The 21,738-nt window shown below is 38.8% G+C and overlaps 1 protein-coding gene across 1 annotated transcript; it reads right to left on the reverse strand.

Annotated features, from left to right (window-relative positions):
* Positions 1-112: 112 nt before the first annotated feature.
* Positions 113-20,436, reverse strand: LOC117992705 (uncharacterized). Its single transcript, XM_069505988.1, has 9 exons — positions 19,960-20,436; positions 19,511-19,667; positions 17,819-17,901; positions 7,304-7,469; positions 6,494-6,583; positions 5,111-5,224; positions 2,355-2,425; positions 1,221-1,379; positions 113-292 (listed from the first exon to the last, which is right to left on the reverse strand). The coding sequence occupies exons 1-9, from the start codon at positions 20,428-20,430 to the stop codon at positions 113-115; spliced, it is 1,491 nt and encodes a 496-aa protein (XP_069362089.1). The 5' UTR covers positions 20,431-20,436.
* Positions 20,437-21,738: the final 1,302 nt, after the last annotated feature.

Raw genomic sequence — 21,738 nt, forward strand, 5'->3', positions numbered from 1 at the left:
CTTATCAACAGAAAGCAGGATGGATTCTAAATCCATAATGAAAATTCACTTTTTCTGGCTAGAACTAGCTAGAACTTAGAAGGCAAATCAAACATTCAAAATCTTTTAAAGATTATTTCTTCGTAGTTTTAACGCAGTCTTCACACACGTCTGTCTGGAACAAGCGGTGCGTTTGAGACAGGCCCGCAAGCGCCGAGCCGGTGTGTCGGCGAATAGTGGCGAGCACGCACGACAGCAAGCACATCGCGCCTTCCACGTAGAAACCATAAAGGATTCTCACGTAGTCTTCTACCTGTGAGAGTTAAAAAAAGCTTACTAAGAAAGGAGTCATAAGAAAGCTTGGAGTAACTCAGCGGGCGATGGAGAGAGCTATGCTTGGAGTTTCTCTACGTGATCAAATCAGAAATGAGGAGATCCGTAGGAGAACTAGAGTAACCGACACAGCTCAAAGGGTTGCGAAGCTGAAGTAGCAATGGGCAGGGCACATGGTTCGTACAACTGATAGACGTTGGGAATTGGGATCCCAAAGGGCTGAAATGGCGACCTCGTACCGGAAGACGCAGTGTTGGAAGAGAACCCACTAGGTGAACAGACGACATCAGATGAGTCGCAGGGAGCTGCTGGATTCAGGTGGCCCATGACCGTGGCGTGCAGAAGTCCCTACAAGAGACCTATGTCATCTATCGGTTGATGATGATGAAGAAATGAGGTAGGTACACCCAGTGGCGAGCACAGGGTTTTAACTTGAAACCTGGGTGATTATTTTTATCTTTTTGCTGGAAGGTTGTGATGATAACATATTTTTCTGTTGCGTTCAGGTAATACCTAAGCATTGAGCTATTTCAACTAGGGTAAGCAGTGCTTTGATGTCTTTACGACGCGGCGACGTGCACACCTCCGGCACCTCATGCATCTCTATATTATAATTGTATAATATTTATTATTTATTATTTACTTATTTTAAGTATTTATTTCCACGGGCAGATTCGTGCTTATAAACACACGAGTCTATAATTAATATACTGAAAATTCTGACAAGTACGGTGGAAGTGGGCTAATCTAGAAGTGGCAAGTATGGCAGTATTATTAAACTCATCCTAAACAGTTTCTAACAGTTGTATTGGAACGCTAAATTGCAAAAATTTACCCACCGCATTTTCCCAAGAAAACCTCTACCGTAGTGTGACTAATGGAAAGTTCAGATAGTCTTAAATACTTACAAGCTCCAATCCTCCCGAAGTAGTAAACTCTAGAGGAAACATGAAGGTCTCGAAGGAAGATTTGCCGCGGAGGACGCCAAACGACACCAAGCCCAGCGTGTAGTATGATACTGCCACCAAAGGGATGCATCGGCCTACACCGAGCACTCCTAAGCAACACTGTGGAGATAAGATAAATGTTCAGGTAGGTATGTTCCTACAGGAGTCCAGAGCCTCTAGTGTATAGTACCTACTCGACATCAGCTTGAAATGGCAATCGGGGAGGGAACGCCCCGCACACCCACAGAGCCCCCGCGTTAACCCGGTGCGGGAGAGCGCGGGTGACGTGCGGATGGGCGGGTCCGCCTCTTACCGCGAACTATATGTAACCTTTCAAGTCATCATCATCATCAACATCTCAAGTGTAGTGGACAAAGCACAGGCTACCTCTCAGATTGAGAAGGGTTTAGATCATATTGGCAGACTTTTCACACCTTTGAGAAAATTATGGAGAACTATCAAACATGCATGTTTCCTTCACCATTAAAGCAAGTGATACTTAATTCCTTAAAACGCACTAAACTCCGAAAGTTAGATGTGTGCTTGAGAACTAACCCCGGCCCTCTCGATAGGAGGCCGATCGATGTGTTTCAAGTTATCTGATGCGTATATTTTGTCTGTTAGTATGGACAGAGAAGGGACGATAAATTGACGTATTTTGACGTCACTACATTTTGCGAGATGTATACGTCTCTGAAATACGATGCGAGTGCGAGCTCGCGCAGGTATTGTTCCACGCACCCATGTACTGTCTACGAATGTAGCACTCACACTAATGCAGATGGCGAACGTGGAGTGCGGTGCGGTGCGCGGGCTGGTGTGCTCCGCTCCTCCGTACGTAACGTCCAACTAAAAAATGCTATTGCGATGCGTCTTGCGGTTAAATTCAGGGACCACTATTTGCCTGGCGCGGACTATAGATAAAGACTATATTGAATTGCTATCTCGACCTGTCGCGTACTATAGGCGTAAGTGTTATTCAAACACTTTAGGAGTCACAAGTTAACATTAATTGCGGTTAAATCAGTCATTTAGCAGATTTAACTGCGCACAGTTAACGTTAACTTGATTATTTACATTCATGTTAATACTCACGATGGTAGTTTTACGTGCGTTCCATTTAGAAAATTTTATTAATTCTGAATTACGGCTGTTGTTCGGGATATCTGAAAAAAAAATTAAGTAAGTAGTATTTTTTTCTTTCGGACTGTGTTATGCTGCTGGCCCTAGTAGCCGTTACAGCGTCACCGGTGGGGTGGGCGAGCGCGAAGCGCTATAGGTACTTATGCTCGACAGGGCTTTGCGGGTGTGAGGGGCGTTCTCTCCCCGATTGCCATCTGGACCTGTCGCTCCTGTCGCTGTATTTAGGTATCTAACACTTAGAGATAAATAAAGGCACTAATTAACGGGAATCTCCTTCGTGCCTTCTCCATAAACGTGACACTGGCGAAACACTCTGTGCCCAGCTGGCACACCTAAAAGCCAATAATTGGGAATTGAATTGAATTAACGGGAATATAATAATTACAAGCACCTGCTAGGTACCTTCCTAGTAATAAAAAGTACAAAAACAGAGCACACGCAATTGTTTCATTAAAATTGCAATAAATAACAAAACCGCGGAAGCTCGTGCTGTGTCGTTTGTTGTGGCAACACATACAGATACAAAAGTACCTATAGTACGCGAAAGGTCGAGATGGCAATCGGGGTGGGGACGGCCCGCACACCCGCACATCCCACGCGCTTGTCCAGTGCGGGTTAGCTTGGTTGACGTGCGGGTGTGCAGGACATCCCCCCGCTTCATACCCCGATTGCCATCTTGACCTGTCGCGTACTATAGGTACTTCTTATTAACTTAGTAGTTATGTAATGAAAAGTCAGTAGATACGGATAATGTCTCACATAGATAAATCCGATGGTACAGCCAAAGTACGCTCTATCATTACTTCAATGACGCTCTATAGATTTCGGCATAAGTAATGATTTATGCTAGACCGTACCCAGTGGCGTACACAGGGTTCAAAGCTAGGGTAAGCAGTAGTTAGGAAGGTATACCTACTTACATTGAGCATTAAGCTATTTCAACTAGGGTAACTATTTCTTGGGTAAGCAGTGTTTGTATGCCTCTATGAGCTGCACGCCACTGACCGTACCGGGTCCGAGCCGTTCCACGTCCGAGACACGTCCGACGCGCGGACGATCCACGGATTCTAATTTTGTATGAAGAAACGTAAGAGCGATCACGCACTCATCTGATCCGATATAAAAATATCTACATCATATTATACCATAACCTACCATACAAATGGGTCTATGACTACTTTGGAACGTATTTTCACGGACTCGCGGATCGGATGAGTGCGTAACCGCCCTAACACGGACGAGGCTCGAATGACTCGGACACAGCTCAGTCTGATGTGACCTCATACAGATTCCCAATCTGGTGCCTCGGACGCGGCACGGCTCGGGCCCGGCACGGTCTAGCATACATTATCCCTTAGATGAAGAGGTCAAATAGACGTTATTAGGGAAGTTGACAAATTAATTTGCTTATACGGACTAGAACCAATTAGCAAGCACTGCTGAAGCGAATAACGTTAGCACAATATGAGTTTCTACACTACATGCAATTACTTTATATTGTTTGTGGTTCACTCTACTCCCTCGGTCCGTAACACACGCAATATGAGCATATTATTTTCCGTTAGCTGAGGATAGTGATTACTATTTGCGAAGGAAAACTTGTTCCACTTAATCTAGATCTAGGTATTCCAGCGCTGATTAGTCCCATAAACGTATTATTACTACAGTGCGACAAGGCTCCTTTGCCGTTGCCGTCAAGTGTCCCCTTTTTTCTTGTTTGAATATTCTAAGCCTTTGTTCTCCAACAGCGCCCCCTGTCAATGTCATTCAAGTGCCAAGAGAGCCTTATCGCACCGTATAATCTTCATATTCACATCATCATTATCATTTCAATGCAAAGCCGGCCCTCCACTGAAAACGGATGTCGCTTGACGACAATCATGCTTAAAAAAAACAATGATGACATCTAGGTTGGAACTCGCTTGCCTAGAAGATGCCTTTTTACTCTTTCTTTGAAGATTTTTAATTCCACATCTTTAACGGTTCATATCAGAGAGGTTTAAAAAATATATGAATGTAACTGGCCAAATCGGTTAAAAACTCACTATCCGTGATAGACAGTCTTATCTTATTTTCGAATTGATGTTTCATGACTTCTTAAAAATTTCTTATGACTTAAAAATATAATATCAGGGTTTTTTAATGACTGTCATTAATAAAACCTGATATGATGATATATTTTTAAGATAAAGCATGTATATTGGTAGCTATATTTTAATATAGCTACCAATATTCATGCTAAGGTAATAAAGCTAATAAACAAGAAAGGTGACTAAAACCGCTTATAATGTTACAAAGTTTAACTCCGTGGATAATTTTCTTAAAGGCTATCTTGTGACACGATCAAATTTCATCGCTCGTTAAGCAAGAATAATTAGCTCTTTTGTCGAAGTTAGATTTAGTTAGTTCACCCACGTTTTCAGTAGGTAGGTAATTCTATTTCTTATTCCGTCTTAGCTAACCAAAATCTTAGCGCAATTGAACGCCGAGTTCATAAAGGCACTAGGTAGGTACTTGGTACATTTGTGGTTTTGGAATTTTGAACATTTAGTTTAAGTAGTCACATATAAAAGTTTATGAACAAAGATTCAGACAGAAAAAAGAACTTAGGGAATTCATGAATTGGGCACAGAGTAAAGAACTCATACCCCGATTGCCATCTCCGGTCGCGCACTTTATAATTATGTATACTATAAAAGAATAATTACCTGTTTTGTTGAAGTTGGATTTGGTTTCTTCGCCCATATCTCCACTAATCTTGTCTCTCAGATGGCGAGCGCAGGCTTCTAAATGTACTACGACGCAGGTGCTGGCATTTACCACTGTACATTACAAATAACTTACATTAGAGTAAACCACTCAGTTTCCAGCATAATAATATCGACAACCATGGCGTTAAAATAATTAGATGACAATGTTTGCAAACTTAGACGATAATATAATGCATAATATTTGCAATAAGACAATTTGACAAGATTGAGACATTGTCGCTAACTATGGGCCTCATAAGAAAGCTCAGAGTCACTTAGCGGGCGATGGAGAGAGCTATGCTTGGAGTTTCTCTACGTGATCAAATCAGAAATGAGGAGATCCGTAGGAGAACTAGAGTAACCGACATAGCTCAACAGGTTGCGAAGCTGAAGTGGCAATGGGCAGGGCACATAGTTGGTACAACCGATAGATGTTGGGGTCCCAAGGTGCTGGAATGGCGACCTCGCCCCGGAAGACGCAGCGTTAGAAGACCAGCCACTAGGTTGACGGACGACATCAGACGAGTCGCGGGATTCAGATGGCGCAGGACCGTGGCGTGTGGAAGGCCCTATGTCCAGCAGTGGTCGTCTATTGGTTGATGATGATGATGATTTGCAATAAATAGATACCTACTCTTTTGAAAGACCTAACTGAGCAGAAAATTTAAAAAAAAATCTCTGAGCTTTCCGGCCAAAATGCCAGTACCTATACTTATTATGAAAGTTGCAAAGTAAAGTACTGTACCTACTTATTAGGGTATAGACAACTGCTTTGGCATCTTATGCCCGTAACAAGCTTCTCTCAAAACTTAGTTAAATTACCTACCACAATATTACTACTTACTTGAGACCGAAGGGAGCAGATGTCTACTGATGTAGACATGTCTAGATGTGTACTATATTTTAATAAGCTATTTAACTTCTACTATATCTACACGCCATTTAAAACGTCGTAGGTAAACCCTTTGTACGTTTGGTTGTCGTCTCAGAAAGCAGACTCTAATTAGAGCAAAGTTTCTCCGCACAGTATTCAAGAATTGAGTTTCTTTTTAAAATCATTAAAAAGTTTAGTAGTAAGAGTAGTGTTACTCTCAAATCTAAATTGGCCTTTACTGTCCCACGACTGGCAAAGGCCTCCCTCTGATTTCCATAATTCCCTATTCTGTGCCTCTTTGGGCTACTTAACTGAAGTTAATTATTCACGCCATTCACCTGGGCCTGACACGCTGGCGTTGACGATTTTAGGGAATCCAGAAAGAAGCAGATTTCATCCACAAGTGATCTGGCATAGGGCACACATCACCTGCCCAGTCCCATCAAAGTTTTTTAAATGCTACTTACTTAAATAAATATGCGTGGGTACAGCTAAAATAGCATAGACCAATGCACACGTCCTGCCCCAGAGTGTATGAGGCACTGGCGCTCCAAAACCTGAAAATGACAATCACTATTTACCCATAAATGCGAAAGATTTTATTTAGTTATTTGTCTTTTAATCACGCCGCCACAACGGAGCAACGTGTTTCAAAAATGGCAGCCCATTATCAGCGTTGGGATATAGGAACCTAGTTAAAGACCTGCGGGCTAATTCGCAAACGTGTCTAACACTGAATGATACCGAGCTCATTTGATTTATATTTTTAATCCATTGAAGGTTTTCTACGTAAAAATATTTTAATATCCTCTATTCCTCAGTGAAGCAGTAATGTAAACCAACCAATGTCAAATGAGCTTGGTGGCTATCATAAGCGGCTAAACACTAAGTTACCAAATCACCCCACTGGAGAGTGATATAGGCCACTCTCGAAAAATTATTTAATTCCCAGGGGATTTTAAAAACCTAAATCAATGTGCATAAAGTCGTGGGCGATAACTCTTAATACCTATTTATAATTATAGAATCATCATGTTCAAGTTAAGTTGCCGCTAAGACTAGCAATAGGTACTTATAATTGCCAAATCCATTGATGTCGTTGGAACCACTCCTTGTCCAATCGATACTTAACTCTTAACATAAGGCGATCATTGTCGTTCATTGCATATGAAGACATGCCACTAATCTGTTGTGACGTGCCACAATGCATTCCGATTAGTCGTCACGCCAGAGTAGGTACCTATGCCAACCGGACATGAATAGGTTACTTTACCCACCTAAAGCCGTCATAACATAAACAGTAAATAGAAAGGTTCCGGACAAGCTCCAGTACTCTCCAGGTTTGATTCTAGCTCCGTTCCCCACAGCTTGCATCGTCAGCTGCCTTTCGTCTTCTATCCGTCTTTCTATTGCGTTCCGCCATTTTGGAGAGAGTGGGGTAATCTGGAAATTAAAAATACATAATTATTGTTTTATTTTGCGGAATTTTGCTCATATCTAGCGAAAATTCGCGTCGAATTTGGCACAAACCACTATGCGAAAATATGATAGAAAGCTCGCTTTGATTTTGAGATGTTGGTGTACCTACCTGCAGGAGCTATAGTTTCGAAGCAGTATACCTACATACTTTGTTGCTGAATTTCCGCTCTAACCAAGAAGTGTTGCAGATAGTCTTGTCCGCGCAGCTATGATGAATTATTTATATTCCCTCTCTACGTACTTAGTATTCCTCATTGCTGAGGGTCGTGACTCGTGTCGTACATAATGGTAGGGTAAGGGTTTTCTTGTGATCATCGTCATTACCCACCGCTACAAAGTACGGGTTTTCTCTCAGAATAAGAAGGGCTTAGAACATACTTAGTTCCTTATGCTGACGAGGTGCGTATTGCCACACTTCACACATCTTTGAGAATATTATGAAGAATTCGCAAGCATGCAGGTTTCTTCACTATGTTTTCTTTCACTGTCAAAGCAAATGATATTTACACAGCAGCAGTCACAACCGCGACGCGTGCGCGAACTGACTTCCTTGAAAAAGGACCCCGGATGGGTTCGAAACTAGTCGGGCTACCGTCGACTAAATACGTGAGTAAAGCCGTTGACAGATATTATAAATAAGTAATATTTAAATGCTAAAACGCACATAGCTCCGAAAAGTTAAAAATGCATGCGCGGTATCGTACCCCGTACTCCCCCGACATCTTAACCACTAGCCTAACCCTGCTAATAAGGTAAATTTTAGGTATAGCATAACTAAGTACAATAAATACTTATCTAATAATAATAATGCTAGGTATAAGAGAGACGCTGTTACAATCTGCATAAATCTGCAATCCAATATGAACGTGGAACAAGATAATCTTGCAAACCTACGTAATGTGATAAACTTTAAATATATTTTATACCAATATAACCCTTATTATTCTCACGATAAGGGTCACTAATTATCGGGTAGTTCTTGGATAAAGTAACGTGAAACTGATTAATTGCGGCAGAAATCCCTCTGCTGAGATTTTATGGGCTAAAGAGGGGCTTCCGAGCTATTTATCTCATGTATTTTTATTTAATTGGTGCGAGAGAAATATCATTTATCTTTATGAAACTACTATAGGACAGTAACTATGTCTGAAACGCTATAGTAAACTAACCAACCTGCCACGGCTTTGCTCTATAATGGAATTTATGAAAACTCTTTCTAAGCGGGGTCTACGGCGTAGACCCCTCTACGTACGTACGTACTACTCTACGCTATAGAAATAAACAATAGGAAAATCTCAAGACTTGAGCGTGTTTTGACTTTTGAGCTATACGTTTACATAATGACGTGTATAATAATGTTATTTATTTCAGGCAAATTGTACCCATATTATTACAGAGTTCAAATATAAAATAAAATTAAAATTTAGATTCTAAGGTAAAAAATATCTAATATATCAGTCATTCAGTTTTTGCATGGAACTATCAATTAGCTTTCGAGACAGAGCCAGCGCGTGCCAGACGTTTGGTATTTTATAAAAGCTGAAAGTTTATCTGCGTATTGTCCCCAACACGGAGGAACGATCAACGACTATGAAGTTTGGATCATGGTGGATTTGGGAGATAACAGGTAATATAAGTTTAAGGGTGTGTGGCAGGGGGTTGCCACTATACTAATTGTCTGGCAATGCATAATGTGACTCCTAATACTATTAAAAAAAATTGACTTTATAACTTGATGTAAGCATCTACACCTATTACTTACCTTATATATAATATGGACTAATATCCCGATTGCCATCTCAACCTGTCGTCGACTATAGTATATTTAATGTCTGCTACACAGTCTATGTGTGTGCATTTACTAAAATATTTTTTACAAAAATAATGTGTTCAGTAAATAAATATGTGACACGTTATTCTACATTAGACGTGACATGGGTGTTGGATATGAAACGTTCGGGTTGAAACAAAGCGGCGTCTTACAGTTAAGCCAGCAATGTGTGAAACGATACGTTGTGTCATGAATGCTCTCAGTTGAAGTATAAACTACATTCTGTCCCTGAATAGACATATCAACACTAAAACTCACTAAGCTAAATGGACTAAGAGTCAGCGCGTGCCAGACTTTCGTAATCTAAATAATCTTCGTAATATAAAAGAAAAAGGTAAGTGAGTGACTGACTGACTGACTGACTGATCTATCAACGTACAGCTCAAACTACTGGACGGATCGAATTGAAATTTAGCATGCAGATAGTTATTACGACGTAGGCATCCGCTAAGAAATGTTATTTGATAATTCTATCCCTAACGGTGGTTACGCACTCATCCGATCCGAGTTCGTGAAAATACGTACCTTTATGTTTTGTATGGTAGCTTATGACATATGTCGTAAATATTTTTTATATCCGTATTTTCACGGATTCGGATCGGATGAGTGCGTGATCGCTGTAAGGGGGTAAAACAGGGGTTCGAATTTTTTGTAGTCCACGCGGGCGAAGTCACAGGCATAAGCTAGATAAAAAATAAAGATGACCAGCGTGGTAATTTTATTTCAACCGAAATCGGGAAGGGAAAGTTCTTCCTTTTTGAAAACACTTATGGAAGGAGAGAATCAGAAGGAACAACAGTAAATATCTCTTACTGATGAAAAAGATTCCTTTATTAGTAGTCTTACCTATATTGTGTGACAGTGTGAGTAGGCTTCTCATACAAATACACCGTATCAGCAGTGGGGTGCAATTCATAGAGGTATAAAAGTACTGCTTACCCTAGTTAAAATGACCGGTGCCCATTTTTCTTTATGACTTGCCATTCAGTAAGTCTATATAAGGTGTATCTAAGGCCTATCTTACTAATGCTTACCCTGGCTTCGAACTCTGTGCGCGCCACTGCGTATCAGTTAGGTATTATCAACGCGTGAAAAGTTTCACGGAAGATTCAGATTGACAAGCACATCTGTCAAAACTCCCGCCAACATCCATCACATTGTCTCCAGTATTAAATTAATAACATAATATTAATAAAGATTGATCACACGTAATTCAGTCTATGCTCGTGCCATATCTAAATAAAAACTAAACGGGTGTATGTATAGTCCGTACGCACGAGACATTTCACCGCGATGAATAGCCTCATCTGGTGACTGAAGGGCTGGCTCATTTTTTGCGCAACGGATCAGCCTGGCTGTCTAGCGCGGAAATGCAGCCAGTATTCTTTGCACCATTCCACGCGGACATGATTTGTATAGTAATTAGATAAGGTTTATGTTTTACTACCTGATGCCCGCGACTTCGTTCGCGTGGAATTAGGTTTTTTAAAAATCCCTTGGGAGCTCTTTGATTTTCTGGGATAAAAAGTAGCCCTGTCCCTCTCCAAGTCTTAATCTATACCCATGCAAAAAATCACGTCAATCCGTTGCACCGTTGCGACGTGATTTAAGGACAAACCAACAAACCAATATACCAACAAACCACCAAACGAACACACTTTCGCATTTATAATAAGGGTAATGAGGTACTGATTGTAATATTTTCAAACAAAGACTGTTAGGTTCAATGTCCTGTGAATGTTGACTGTGAAATCAAATCAACCCAAAATATGTTTTATTCAATTAAACATTTGGAAGTACATTTGAATCGTCAAATGCATATCTGCCACTGGTTCGGAATACCTTTCTGAGGATTTGGACTATGGATCTTGCAAACAATATTCCGATCTCCTGCAGACATTCTTGTTGACTGAATTCCATTAAATTACCGAGGACAAGAGGTTGACACGCAATCCTGGCAAGTTCAGCAATTGGCCGCAGGAATCAAAGGAATCTTAGATTTGCTCTTATCACCAAAGAAATTCAAACCTTATAGGTCAGTGTCTAAAGCACAAAATCAAGTGTTTGATCAGATAGTTGCTTATGCAGTCCTGGCTTAATGGATGCCATCCAACCGGATTTGTTTTACTTTGGAATGAAAAACCCTCGGATTCAAGTAGAGCTTTAAACAAAGTCAAAGTGAACTAAACAAAGTCGTCTAGATTTAATACTTTGCGAGATAAATACGAAAGTGTTGTATACAAATCTTTTCATTGTCTAAATGCAGTGCCACCCTTTTCCTCATAGACCAAGGGATTTAATTTAAGACCTATCAGTTTAGTTTAGTTCAGAGATTTTGTACAACCTTCAGAACAGAACAAGTACCTGTAGAAGCGAACGTAAAATATTATAGAAGGAATAACATTTCACAAGTGTAACTTTTTACTTCATCTTTAATTATACAGTTTAGTAGGTAGATAGGTAACTCTAAATTTGCGTTTGTCTGTCTGAAAAAGGTTACTTTATTAAGTTGTTAGTGGATTTCAATGCGATTTTCAATATCTAGAACATTACACGAGGAAAGTTTCTAATGTATGACACATAAATATTCATTAATATTTTATGGCTATAGAACAGCTAAGTCCACCTGCTGCCGAAGTAGGTAATTTTTCATACCTATTTTATTAAAACTATAAATCTAGCCTTTACTTTTAGAAAAAGGATGTCTAAGTAGAGGTATGACGTAGCTTACCTATAAATAATTTGTTGTGTTCAATTAAAAATATCTTACTCAGCGTAACGTAAGATTCATGATTCGCTCGCTCCTAATCGGGAAATTCTTACCTCTATAATTTTTTTTAACCTCAACTTCGTATCGAAAAGTGAATGAGTGAAAATTGCACTCTCTATCGATACACAAACATATTATTTTAAATTTTTTTTCGCTTGTAATAATTTTTCGTGTACCTACGAATAATTGATGCTACGCCGTGCACTTACCGGGCCATGCCCCAGTTGGGAACTGATAATTAATAGTTGATTTGTGCCTGGACGGGGCGCAGGCATGGAACTGTCTATTATGAATTTCAAACAATGCAAAACTACAATTTTTGAAGTGAAGACGTTTTTTGGATGGGTGAAAACTTCAAGGTGCGTCAGTGACATGATAATGTTAATAGAATAGAATGCCGCTAGAAAATAAAACCAGCCAAGTGTGAGTCAAACTCGCGCACCGAGGGTTCCGTACTCATATTATTTCGACATTTTGCACGATAAATCAAAAACTATTACGCATAAAAATAAATAAAATCTGTTTTAGAATGTACAGGTAAAGTATTATGCCCCACTTCGTATAGTTATCTTACGTTGAAATATGAAATTTGGAGCTCTGCGTTGATAGATCAGTCAGTCAGCTTTTCCATATGGAAATACAACATACAATTAATTTAGAAATAAAAAAAAAACACTGTTATTTCATAGTTCTAAGTTTTCACTTCTGTTGTCTCTACTGACTGCCAATTTGAATGTACTCGTACGTAGAAAGTACTTTGTCTGAGGACGGGCCCGGTGCGTGTACGGTCTCTAATATAAATCCACCGCCATATTCCTTTGTCTTTTTGGCAGAAGGTATGCATTTTGTGGTTAGATGTTGATTCAAATTCCTAGATTTAAATTCAGGGTCCTACCCATGTTTTACCCTTATCAGAGGTAGAAAATAGTCGAGAAAAACGGAATTCTCAGCGGAAAAGGTTTTCGCTTGAAAATGTTTGGTTTAGAGAAGTTAAATTACTTAATTACTTAATCCATATTTGTTTGTAAGAATTTTATTTTAACCTCAAGTACGAATCACAAATAAGCGCAGTTATCAGTCTTATTTAGAAAACATCAACTGCTTATACTAAAACATATTTGCAGTATAGTGAAATTTTGTAGTTAAGGTTTAGGTAGGTAGACCTACCATGAGAATTAATAGTAGGTAACTTTTCATATCTATTTTATTATAATTCTAAATCTAGAGTTTACTTTTAGATAAAGGATTTCTAAGTATGACGTAAGCTTACCTATTCATAGCGCTAATCGGGAAATTCTTACAAGAAAAGTGATTTATCGAGAAAAGTTGAAAATTGTCGAGTTTTTTAACCTTAACTTTGTATCGAAAAGTGAATGAGTAAATATTGCACACTCTATCGAAACACAAACATTTTTTTTTGCATGTAATAATTTTACGTGCACGAATAATTGATGCTACGCTGTGCACGGACGAGGTCGTGGCCGTGATTGAAATTATTTCCTGATATTTTACTAACAAAACGTATGGAAGTTAGGTAAATCATAAATGTTATTAACGCCACTTGTAGAATTTCTACAAGGTAAAACTTAGCCATTGGACTATAAACTATCTAGTACATTATACTTACATATTAATGCATTCCGTTCATCGAATCACGCACAGTGCTGGAAGTTACATACGACAACAGTGGGTGGATTTTTAAGTGACTTATGTACTACTAGCTGATGCCCGCGACATCGTCTACGTGGAATTAGGTTTTTTAAAAATCCCGTGGGAAATCTTTTATTTTCCGGGATAAAAAGTAGCCTATGTCACTCTGCAGGTCTTTATCTATACCCATGCAAAAAATCACGTCAATCCGTTGCACCGTTGCGACGTGATTGAAGGACAAACCAACAAACCAAAAAACTAATAAACCAATAAACCAACAAACAAACACACTTTCGCATTTATAATAAGGGTACTGATGTGTGACTGTGAATGTATGTCTGTATGTTTCTGAATTTCTCGAAAACCAATAAACCAATTTTTGATGACTTTTTCCTAAAGGACGTATAACGCAATCTACCTAAATACTTTCGGGAAGGTTTTAGTATTTAATACTCCTAGTTTCTAATCTGGTTACTTATTTCGAAGCCAAACTTAGCCAAATGGCAAAAAACGGAACCCTTATAGATTCGTCATGTCTGTCTGTCCATCCGTATGTCACAGCCACTTTTTTCCGTAACTATAAGAGCTGTTGAAACTTGAGAATGATAAAACTAAAAAAAATATATGATGTACATTACCATGCAAACTTCCATCGAAAATTGGTTTGAACGAAATCTAGTAAGTAGTTTTTGATTGATGACAGCGAGGTCGTCAAAAAAATCGTTGAATAGCTTGTGGTTATTACTTTTTCCATTAATTTTATTGTCTACGGTTCATGTCATAACCCACAGACCCTCCGCAAACCCTTGTTGGAAGGGAGACGTTTGGCGGTTGATGGGCGGTTGTCTTTATTTCCTTCTTTTATTTACGGCGGCAGGAAAATTCCGGCCGGCTATGAATTTGTAAGTCAATGGGGTAATATACCCTTAACGATTTATCGTGGTCTTTTCTTTGAGTAAAAATGTAATTTGATGTTGGCAAGACGTTTTTGTTATGTAAAAGGAGCCATTCGCCTTTTCAGAGTTTCGGGTAGGTACCGGAAAAAGCTGTAGCCTAGTCAGTGCCTAGTCACTACAGGCCCTAGTGGTTAGGACATCCGCCTCCTAATCGGCTAGGGCTACCTAGCGTCAAATGTACTAAACAACTGTCATGTGCTGGGCTACGGGCTAATACCCTTCGTCTCAGGATTTCTCAACTCACGTCACGTCTGATCAATCGCAGTCGAGGTGACGAGACATGTATTCTGAGAATATTATCATAATACTTTATACATTCACAGACGTGACAACGTATGTTACTATATTATTATGAGGGATCATAAAATTCGCGCTTCATATTTTATGATTTTATTCCGTGGTAGATATTATTACTATTGATAAGTAGATGATGTCCGCGACTTCTTCCGCATGGATGTAGATTATTTAAATATCCTGTGGGAACTTTTCGATTTTCCGGGATAAAAGTAGTCTTCTATCTATTTCCGGGATGATTTCTGTTAATTTACCAAATTGATGAAGCCCGTGTTTAGGGTTTAGTTTTTTTCTACTTTCTCAGTCGCACCTCTATTTTTTAGTCAGAAAAAATAGGCGTGTGAGTGAGAAAATCACGTCTAGTTCAATGCGGTGTTCGCGCGCGATCTTCTACGCAAGTGTCCTGTAATTTATCCTTCTTCACTTGCTTCTTACATATTATGCTGATAGCACTAGCACACTATTGAAACCACTTGAATAACTTGACGATTATCCAATGTGGAGGTAACTTTGAAGGGAAAGTCGAGGATTTCAATCCAAAGCCTAAGCTGAGGATTCGATGGTAACGCTAGCAAAAGCTAAGAGTTCGCGCAGAAATATTTTTTTGTCACGGAAACTCTTTAATTTTACAAGATAGATCCAAGCTATCTCTTTCTAAAATTTTGTCGAAATTGGTTCAGTGGTTTAGAATTATTATTATTAGTATGAAAAGGTAACACAGATACCTATTGAGTTACTTTCGCATTTGTAATAATATGTATTAATATGAATGAGACGGGCGAATTAATCAGGCATTATTCACAAATCCCTGGAAATGTATTAACGCAAATACAAATAGGTTCCTTAGATTAATATTATGTTTTATGGCTGTCTGGTCTCTGCTCCTGTAACATTAATGAGGATTGAAAATCGGGAGTAAATGAAAAAATGTATCTACAAGACTATACACTCTTATCAATTCAAGAAGACAATAATTGTATTTGCGTCTTACAACATACATGAACACTATTTGGTATTTTGTCATAAAAATTTATAACCATTATTTTTCGTTCGATCGCAAAGAAAATAAAAGCTAGCGAGGGAGTTATTTACTTACTCTTCTGAAAACACTACACCAAACTAAATTGCAAACCTTCTTATAGCAATATTTTCGTCTAATATAAAGTTCATTTCTTATTGAAGAATGAAAGCAGAATTTGTTTCTTGAAAATCAGTTGAAAGGTTAGACGAAAGCAAGTCCCTGAGGCCTCAATTGTACTTCATATTATATAGTTGCGAGGATAGAATTTTCCTAAACATATAGAGCCTGGGTGGGCAATCCGGGGTAAAGGGGGAAGGGGGGGGGGGGGTCCACAATCATTCTAGAAGTTGTAATACAAGGAACTGTTGAATAGAAGCAGGTTTCCATGATCAACCCGTCGCGGACCCACTATACATCTCAGAATGAGAAAATTTAGAACGAGACCGCCACGCTGGCACAGCGTGGATTTGCTGACTTCACACTTCTTTTTCTTTGAGAACATCATGGAGCTCTCCCAGGCATGCAGGTAATATCTTCACAATGTTTTCCTAGTCCCCCTTTCTATAAATGGATCTTTGCATTTTAGATGTCAAAGAAGATATTTACAGAGAGACTTTGCAATGCACATTTCCACGAATAATATTAGCCTAAGCTCGAAGAGTACGCGAAAGGTCGAAACGGCAATGGGGATATGAGGCGGGGGGATGCCCCGCACACCCGCACGTCACCCACGCTCGCCCGCACCGGTTTAGCTCGGGGGCTGTGTGGGTGTGTGGGGCTTCCCCACCCGAATTGCCATCTCGACCTCTCGCGTACTACAGGAATTTGAATTATTATTTAAGTATGATTTTTATGTAAGACTATCTGATGCCCGCGACTTCGTACACGTGGATTTAGGTTTTTAAAAATCCTGTGGGAACTCCTAAATTTTCCGGCATACAAACTATGTCCTTCCCCGGGTTGCAAGCTACATCTGTACCAAATTTCGTCAAAATCAGTTGAACGGTTGAGCCTTGAAAAGCTAGCAGACAGACAGATAGGCAGAGAGACACACTTTCGCATTTATAATAATAATATATTAATAATCAATAATTAATAATTAATAATTAATAAATTATAACGATTACATCTTCATACTGATTAAAAAACCGACCAAACTATCGGCCGATAAAAAGTTTGTGGTCTGCGGGGACTCTTAGTAGATGAAAAAAATCTAAGGAAGCATATAACAGATATTTTATGATATAAAGTTTATTTTATTCATATCGAAACGTGTCGCCGATAGGAAGCGAAAATATGGCAACGACGTCCCAATTTGTAAAATTCATGAAAATGAAATTTGAGAGTCCACCGAAGGGAATCTCAATTATTATGTATGACTCTCTTCCCACATTTTTTTGATAAAAATAGCTGATATGATTTTCATAAAATATGAGCATTTTTTATTTAACTGTAAAGGCAGAGAAGTGTTTTTTTTTTAATTTATAGCCTAGCGCTGATGGCAAGTGATGATGAAGATAAGATGGAGCGTGCTTGCATAAAGATGCCTATTCACTCTTGACTTGAAGGTGCCCATCATCACGGGTGCCCATATTATGCAGAAAAAAGTCCTGGCTGCGCAACATCTGGGCGTGGACGGGAATCGCGAGTGCTGCAGAAATATTTCGCCTTGCGAAGAACAGAGTGGAATACGCAAAGCTGACTGCAAACCTTCGCAAGTCGGAGAGACACGCAAAGAAGAAGAGGAAGAATGAGTACTTACATAGTTCCTTAATCTAAGATACTACTTACCTGTCTTAACTCCGTTGCCAAGTCGATAATAAGTTGGTTCTGTTCTTTTTCAAATTCTATTGAAACTTTTTCTTCTTGGGGACCTACAAGAAAGCTAAAGTAAACTTTCTGGATACGGTAAAAATATTAAATAACTATAATAATTATAATTAATGTGGTGTTATATATACTGTATGTAATGTATTCCATAATCATGTGTGTTAATTGATATGTTATAATGTATAAATTAATTAGCAGTGAGGGACGACCATTTTGTCTATGTACATATCCTAAGAAAACGGCACAATTGAGAGAGTAAATTGTATTTATCACTTAGTATTACTTAACAAGTCTTTGAACTCCAAACCACTCGAATCTCGATTGAATAATCGTGCCAGTTTGAGAATTTTTTCTAGTTTTATCTACCTATGTACAAATATGTTATTTCTCAACAAAAAACAGATCGTGCCAGGCTTCTAGCATTATCCGAAAAGGAATCTGGGTATTGGCTGCATGCCTTGCCATCAAAAAAATCTCGGCACACTTTTAGATAACGAAAGTTTTCGTGTGGCTCTAGGTCTCAGATTGGGAACACCACTGTGCCATCAGCACAGATGTCCGTGTGGAAAAGAGGTTGATAAATTTGGAATCCACGGACTCTCTTGCCAAAGGAGCTCTGGTAGGCTGTTTAGGCATGGCTCTCTTAACGATACAATTAAAAGAGCTCTTGCCACCATAAATATTCCTGCGCTCATTGAGCCGGCAGGGATTAGTCGGGATGATGGCAAGAGACCTGATGGATTGACGCTGGTTCCCTGGGAACGGGGACGGGCGCTAATGTGGGACGCAACTTGCGTTGACACATTGGCCCCGTGTCATATCAGGAAGACAGCGTCAAGACCGGGAGCCGCAGCAGAAACAGCTGAAAACGGCAAGCGGCGCAAGTATGCCTCTCTTATAGAGAGTTACATTTTTGTACCGTTTGCCGTGGAGACCCTGGGGCCATGGAGTCTTAGTGCAAAAAATTTTTTACGAGACATTTCACCGCGATTAATAGCCTCATCTGGTGACAGAAGAATAGCCTCATCTGGTGACAGAAGGGCTGGCTCATTTTTTGCGCAACGGATCAGCCTGGTTGCCCAGCGCGGAAATGCAGCCAGTATTCTTGGCACCATTCCACGCGGTCATGATTTATATAGTAATTAGATAAGGCTAGCTTTAAGTTTTATTGTAATAGTTATTAAAATATTATAATATAATTAGATTAGTAGATTATATTAGATTAGAAAAAAAAACAAACAACATCAGATTCCAATAATAATAAATCTTAAAGCTAGGGTTATCTAAATAAATATAATTTCAGCTATTGTGACCTAATTGTATTTGCCAGTCAGTGTTTAAGGTCATCGACTCTTTCTCCCAGTCTAAACCATGCATGTAAGATTTCAACTATCATAAAACTTGAAAATATTATATAGATAACGCCTGCAACTTCGCGTGGATGTAAGTTTTTAAAAATCTCATGGAAACTTTTTAATTTTGCTGGATAAATAAAGGCTGTGATTATCTTCGGGACGCAAGCTACACGTGCTTCTGTTCGTCAAAACCAGTTAAGCCAATGGGATGTGAAAAGGTAACAGGACATACTTTCACATTTGTAATATTAAGTAAGTACTTAGTTTGGATTTATTATAATACAGGGTGGTTCCTTACCTTCAAACGATTGGATGGTGAGCACTGCAATAACAGTCCAAAGTATTAGGAATGTAGTCAATCCTAGTTGGCATAGAACACATCTTAATATCACTGAATGCAATGTTTCTCCCGATACCTTCGGTGCTGGGTATATTCTAAGCCATGTATCAGGCACCTAAAAAAACTTTCAATTTAGATAGTTAATTATTATTTATATTAATTTAAAATAAAAAACACCGCGGTAGCGTCGTGTTGGTGAAGTTATTTTTATATTTTTTGCATTTAGTATGAAATTTCAATATAAGCTAAGTAGGCTTTATTATTGAAAAAATAAAGACAATTAAAATCTAAATAATATGCAGTATTGTCGCAAATCAGTGTGAATACCGATAGATGCTTACTATATAAATCTTGCTAATAGTAACTGTATCGGTTATTCAATCAAAAGTAGGTAGTGTGCAAAGTACCTTATGTAAAATAACAATTTCCTTACTATCTGCACTATGTACTTTATTTAATTCTTCTTTATTTAGATTCTCATCTACATTATCTTTACTACTGCCTAACATTTTGCTATTAAAGTTTTTGAAATGTGGTTCAGTTTTAGCATTTTTATTTGCTTGTTTGCTTATGATTTTACTTAAGTCTACTTGTTTAAATTTTCTGAAGCCATCAGCACTTATTTCACTATTGCAAGCCCCAGGTAGCACTGCTTTACAGTCTTTATTAATTTTACGTTTAACATTTATCACATTAACACCATGTTTAGATATCACAGTTTTGACGTTGAAGTCGTCGCCACACAGTTTTACCGTCCTATCGAAAGTGAACGGCATAGTACCTTTTTCAACATTAACCCGATCATGAATTTTTGATTTTCTATACAATGGTTTTACGAAGATATTTGTTTTGAATTTTTCACTCAGTGAGTTTCTCATAATTTCGATACTGAATCTGGTAGACGACTGTTGTTTAAAGCCTATAAAACGATAGCGTGCAAAAAACTTAAAATTATCAAGTTCCGGAGCAGACGTTCAGGTTCCGGAAGTGGAACATCAAAGCACCAAACTTTTAGGGGAATGAGGTTAAAACTATTAGAAATCGCAAAGGCAACGGAGCTTTGAAATGTTTAATTAAAATGCTCTATTTTGTCAGAGCTGTGATACGATATGCGGATGCCTCCCATTCGGGAGATCGGAGATTCGATCTCAGACCTCTTAATTTTTTAAAGCTATCTTTATTTTAAGCAAAATGTCTAAATATTATTAAATACTTAAAACAGTCGCGTAAATTAAGGCGATACGTGTCTAAAACGACACTGAAGCACGGAGGGTCCGTAGCCTAGGGGTCAAAGTTGCTCCAGTTGCAATATCAAGAGAGACGGGAGGTTCGAATCCTGCCTGCTCCGTAATCTAAGTAAATATGAATAAAATAAAAAGAAATGGTGACTGACTAATCTATCAATGCACAGCTTAAACTATGTTAAAATTGTGTTGGATTGTAAAAGGTGAACTATTGTATGTCGTAGATATCCGCTAAGAAAGGAATTTTGAAAATTGAACCCCTGAGGGGATAAAATAGGGATGTGAAATTTGTATACTCCGCGTGAAGTCGTAGGCATAAGCTAGTTTTTGATATGTATTTAAAAATATTCGAAAATGAACAAAATCAGTACCTACCCTTATTATAAATGCGAAAGTGTGTTTGTTTGTTGGTTTATTGGTTTGTCCTTCAATCACGTCGCAACGGTGCAACGGATTGACGTGATTTTTTGCATGGGTATAGATAAAAATCTGGAGAGTGACATAGGCTAATTTTATCCCGGAAAATCAAGTAGTTCCCAAGGGATTTTTAACAAACCTAATTCCACGCGGACGAAGTCGCGGGCAACAGCTAGTATTAATTAAAATAGTATAGTGGAAAGCTACAACTGTAATACATAATACATAACTACTGAATATGAATAGTAAACTTGACAACCCAGTTAAACGTACCAAAACCTAACCAAAACATTACATTTCCTTTGAAAACAATACGTTTATCACGATACGCTTGTGAAACTTCGCACCTGGGTATACGAAGTTAAATTTTCATTGCAGTCACGCTTTGGCTTCCAATTTACATCTCATGTCAGTGTCGTGGGAACGAAGTTAAAATGTAAACGTCGTGTCACTCGACGCCACTCAACGCTTCTCGACGTTTCCCAGCGCTTTTCAATGGCTTCCGCTGGAATATTTGAGGAAACA

The sequence above is a fragment of the Maniola hyperantus genome, chromosome 22 (assembly GCF_902806685.2).
Source record: "Maniola hyperantus chromosome 22, iAphHyp1.2, whole genome shotgun sequence".
NCBI classification, from domain to species: Eukaryota; Metazoa; Arthropoda; class Insecta; order Lepidoptera; family Nymphalidae; genus Maniola; species Maniola hyperantus.

Bases quoted from the DNA above. Each gene is read 5' to 3' on its own strand.
- LOC117992705 (XM_069505988.1), bottom strand. From the start codon at position 20,430: ATGAGAAACTCACTGAGTGAAAAATTCAAAACAAATATCTTCGTAAAA. The intron at 6,584-7,303 runs GTGGGTAAAGTA...TGTCATTTTCAG, and splicing joins TTATGTTATGACGGCTTTAG to GTTTTGGAGCGCCAGTGCCT. The intron at 5,225-6,493 runs GTAAGTAGCATT...TGTAATGTACAG, and splicing joins ACCCACGCATATTTATTTAA to TGGTAAATGCCAGCACCTGC.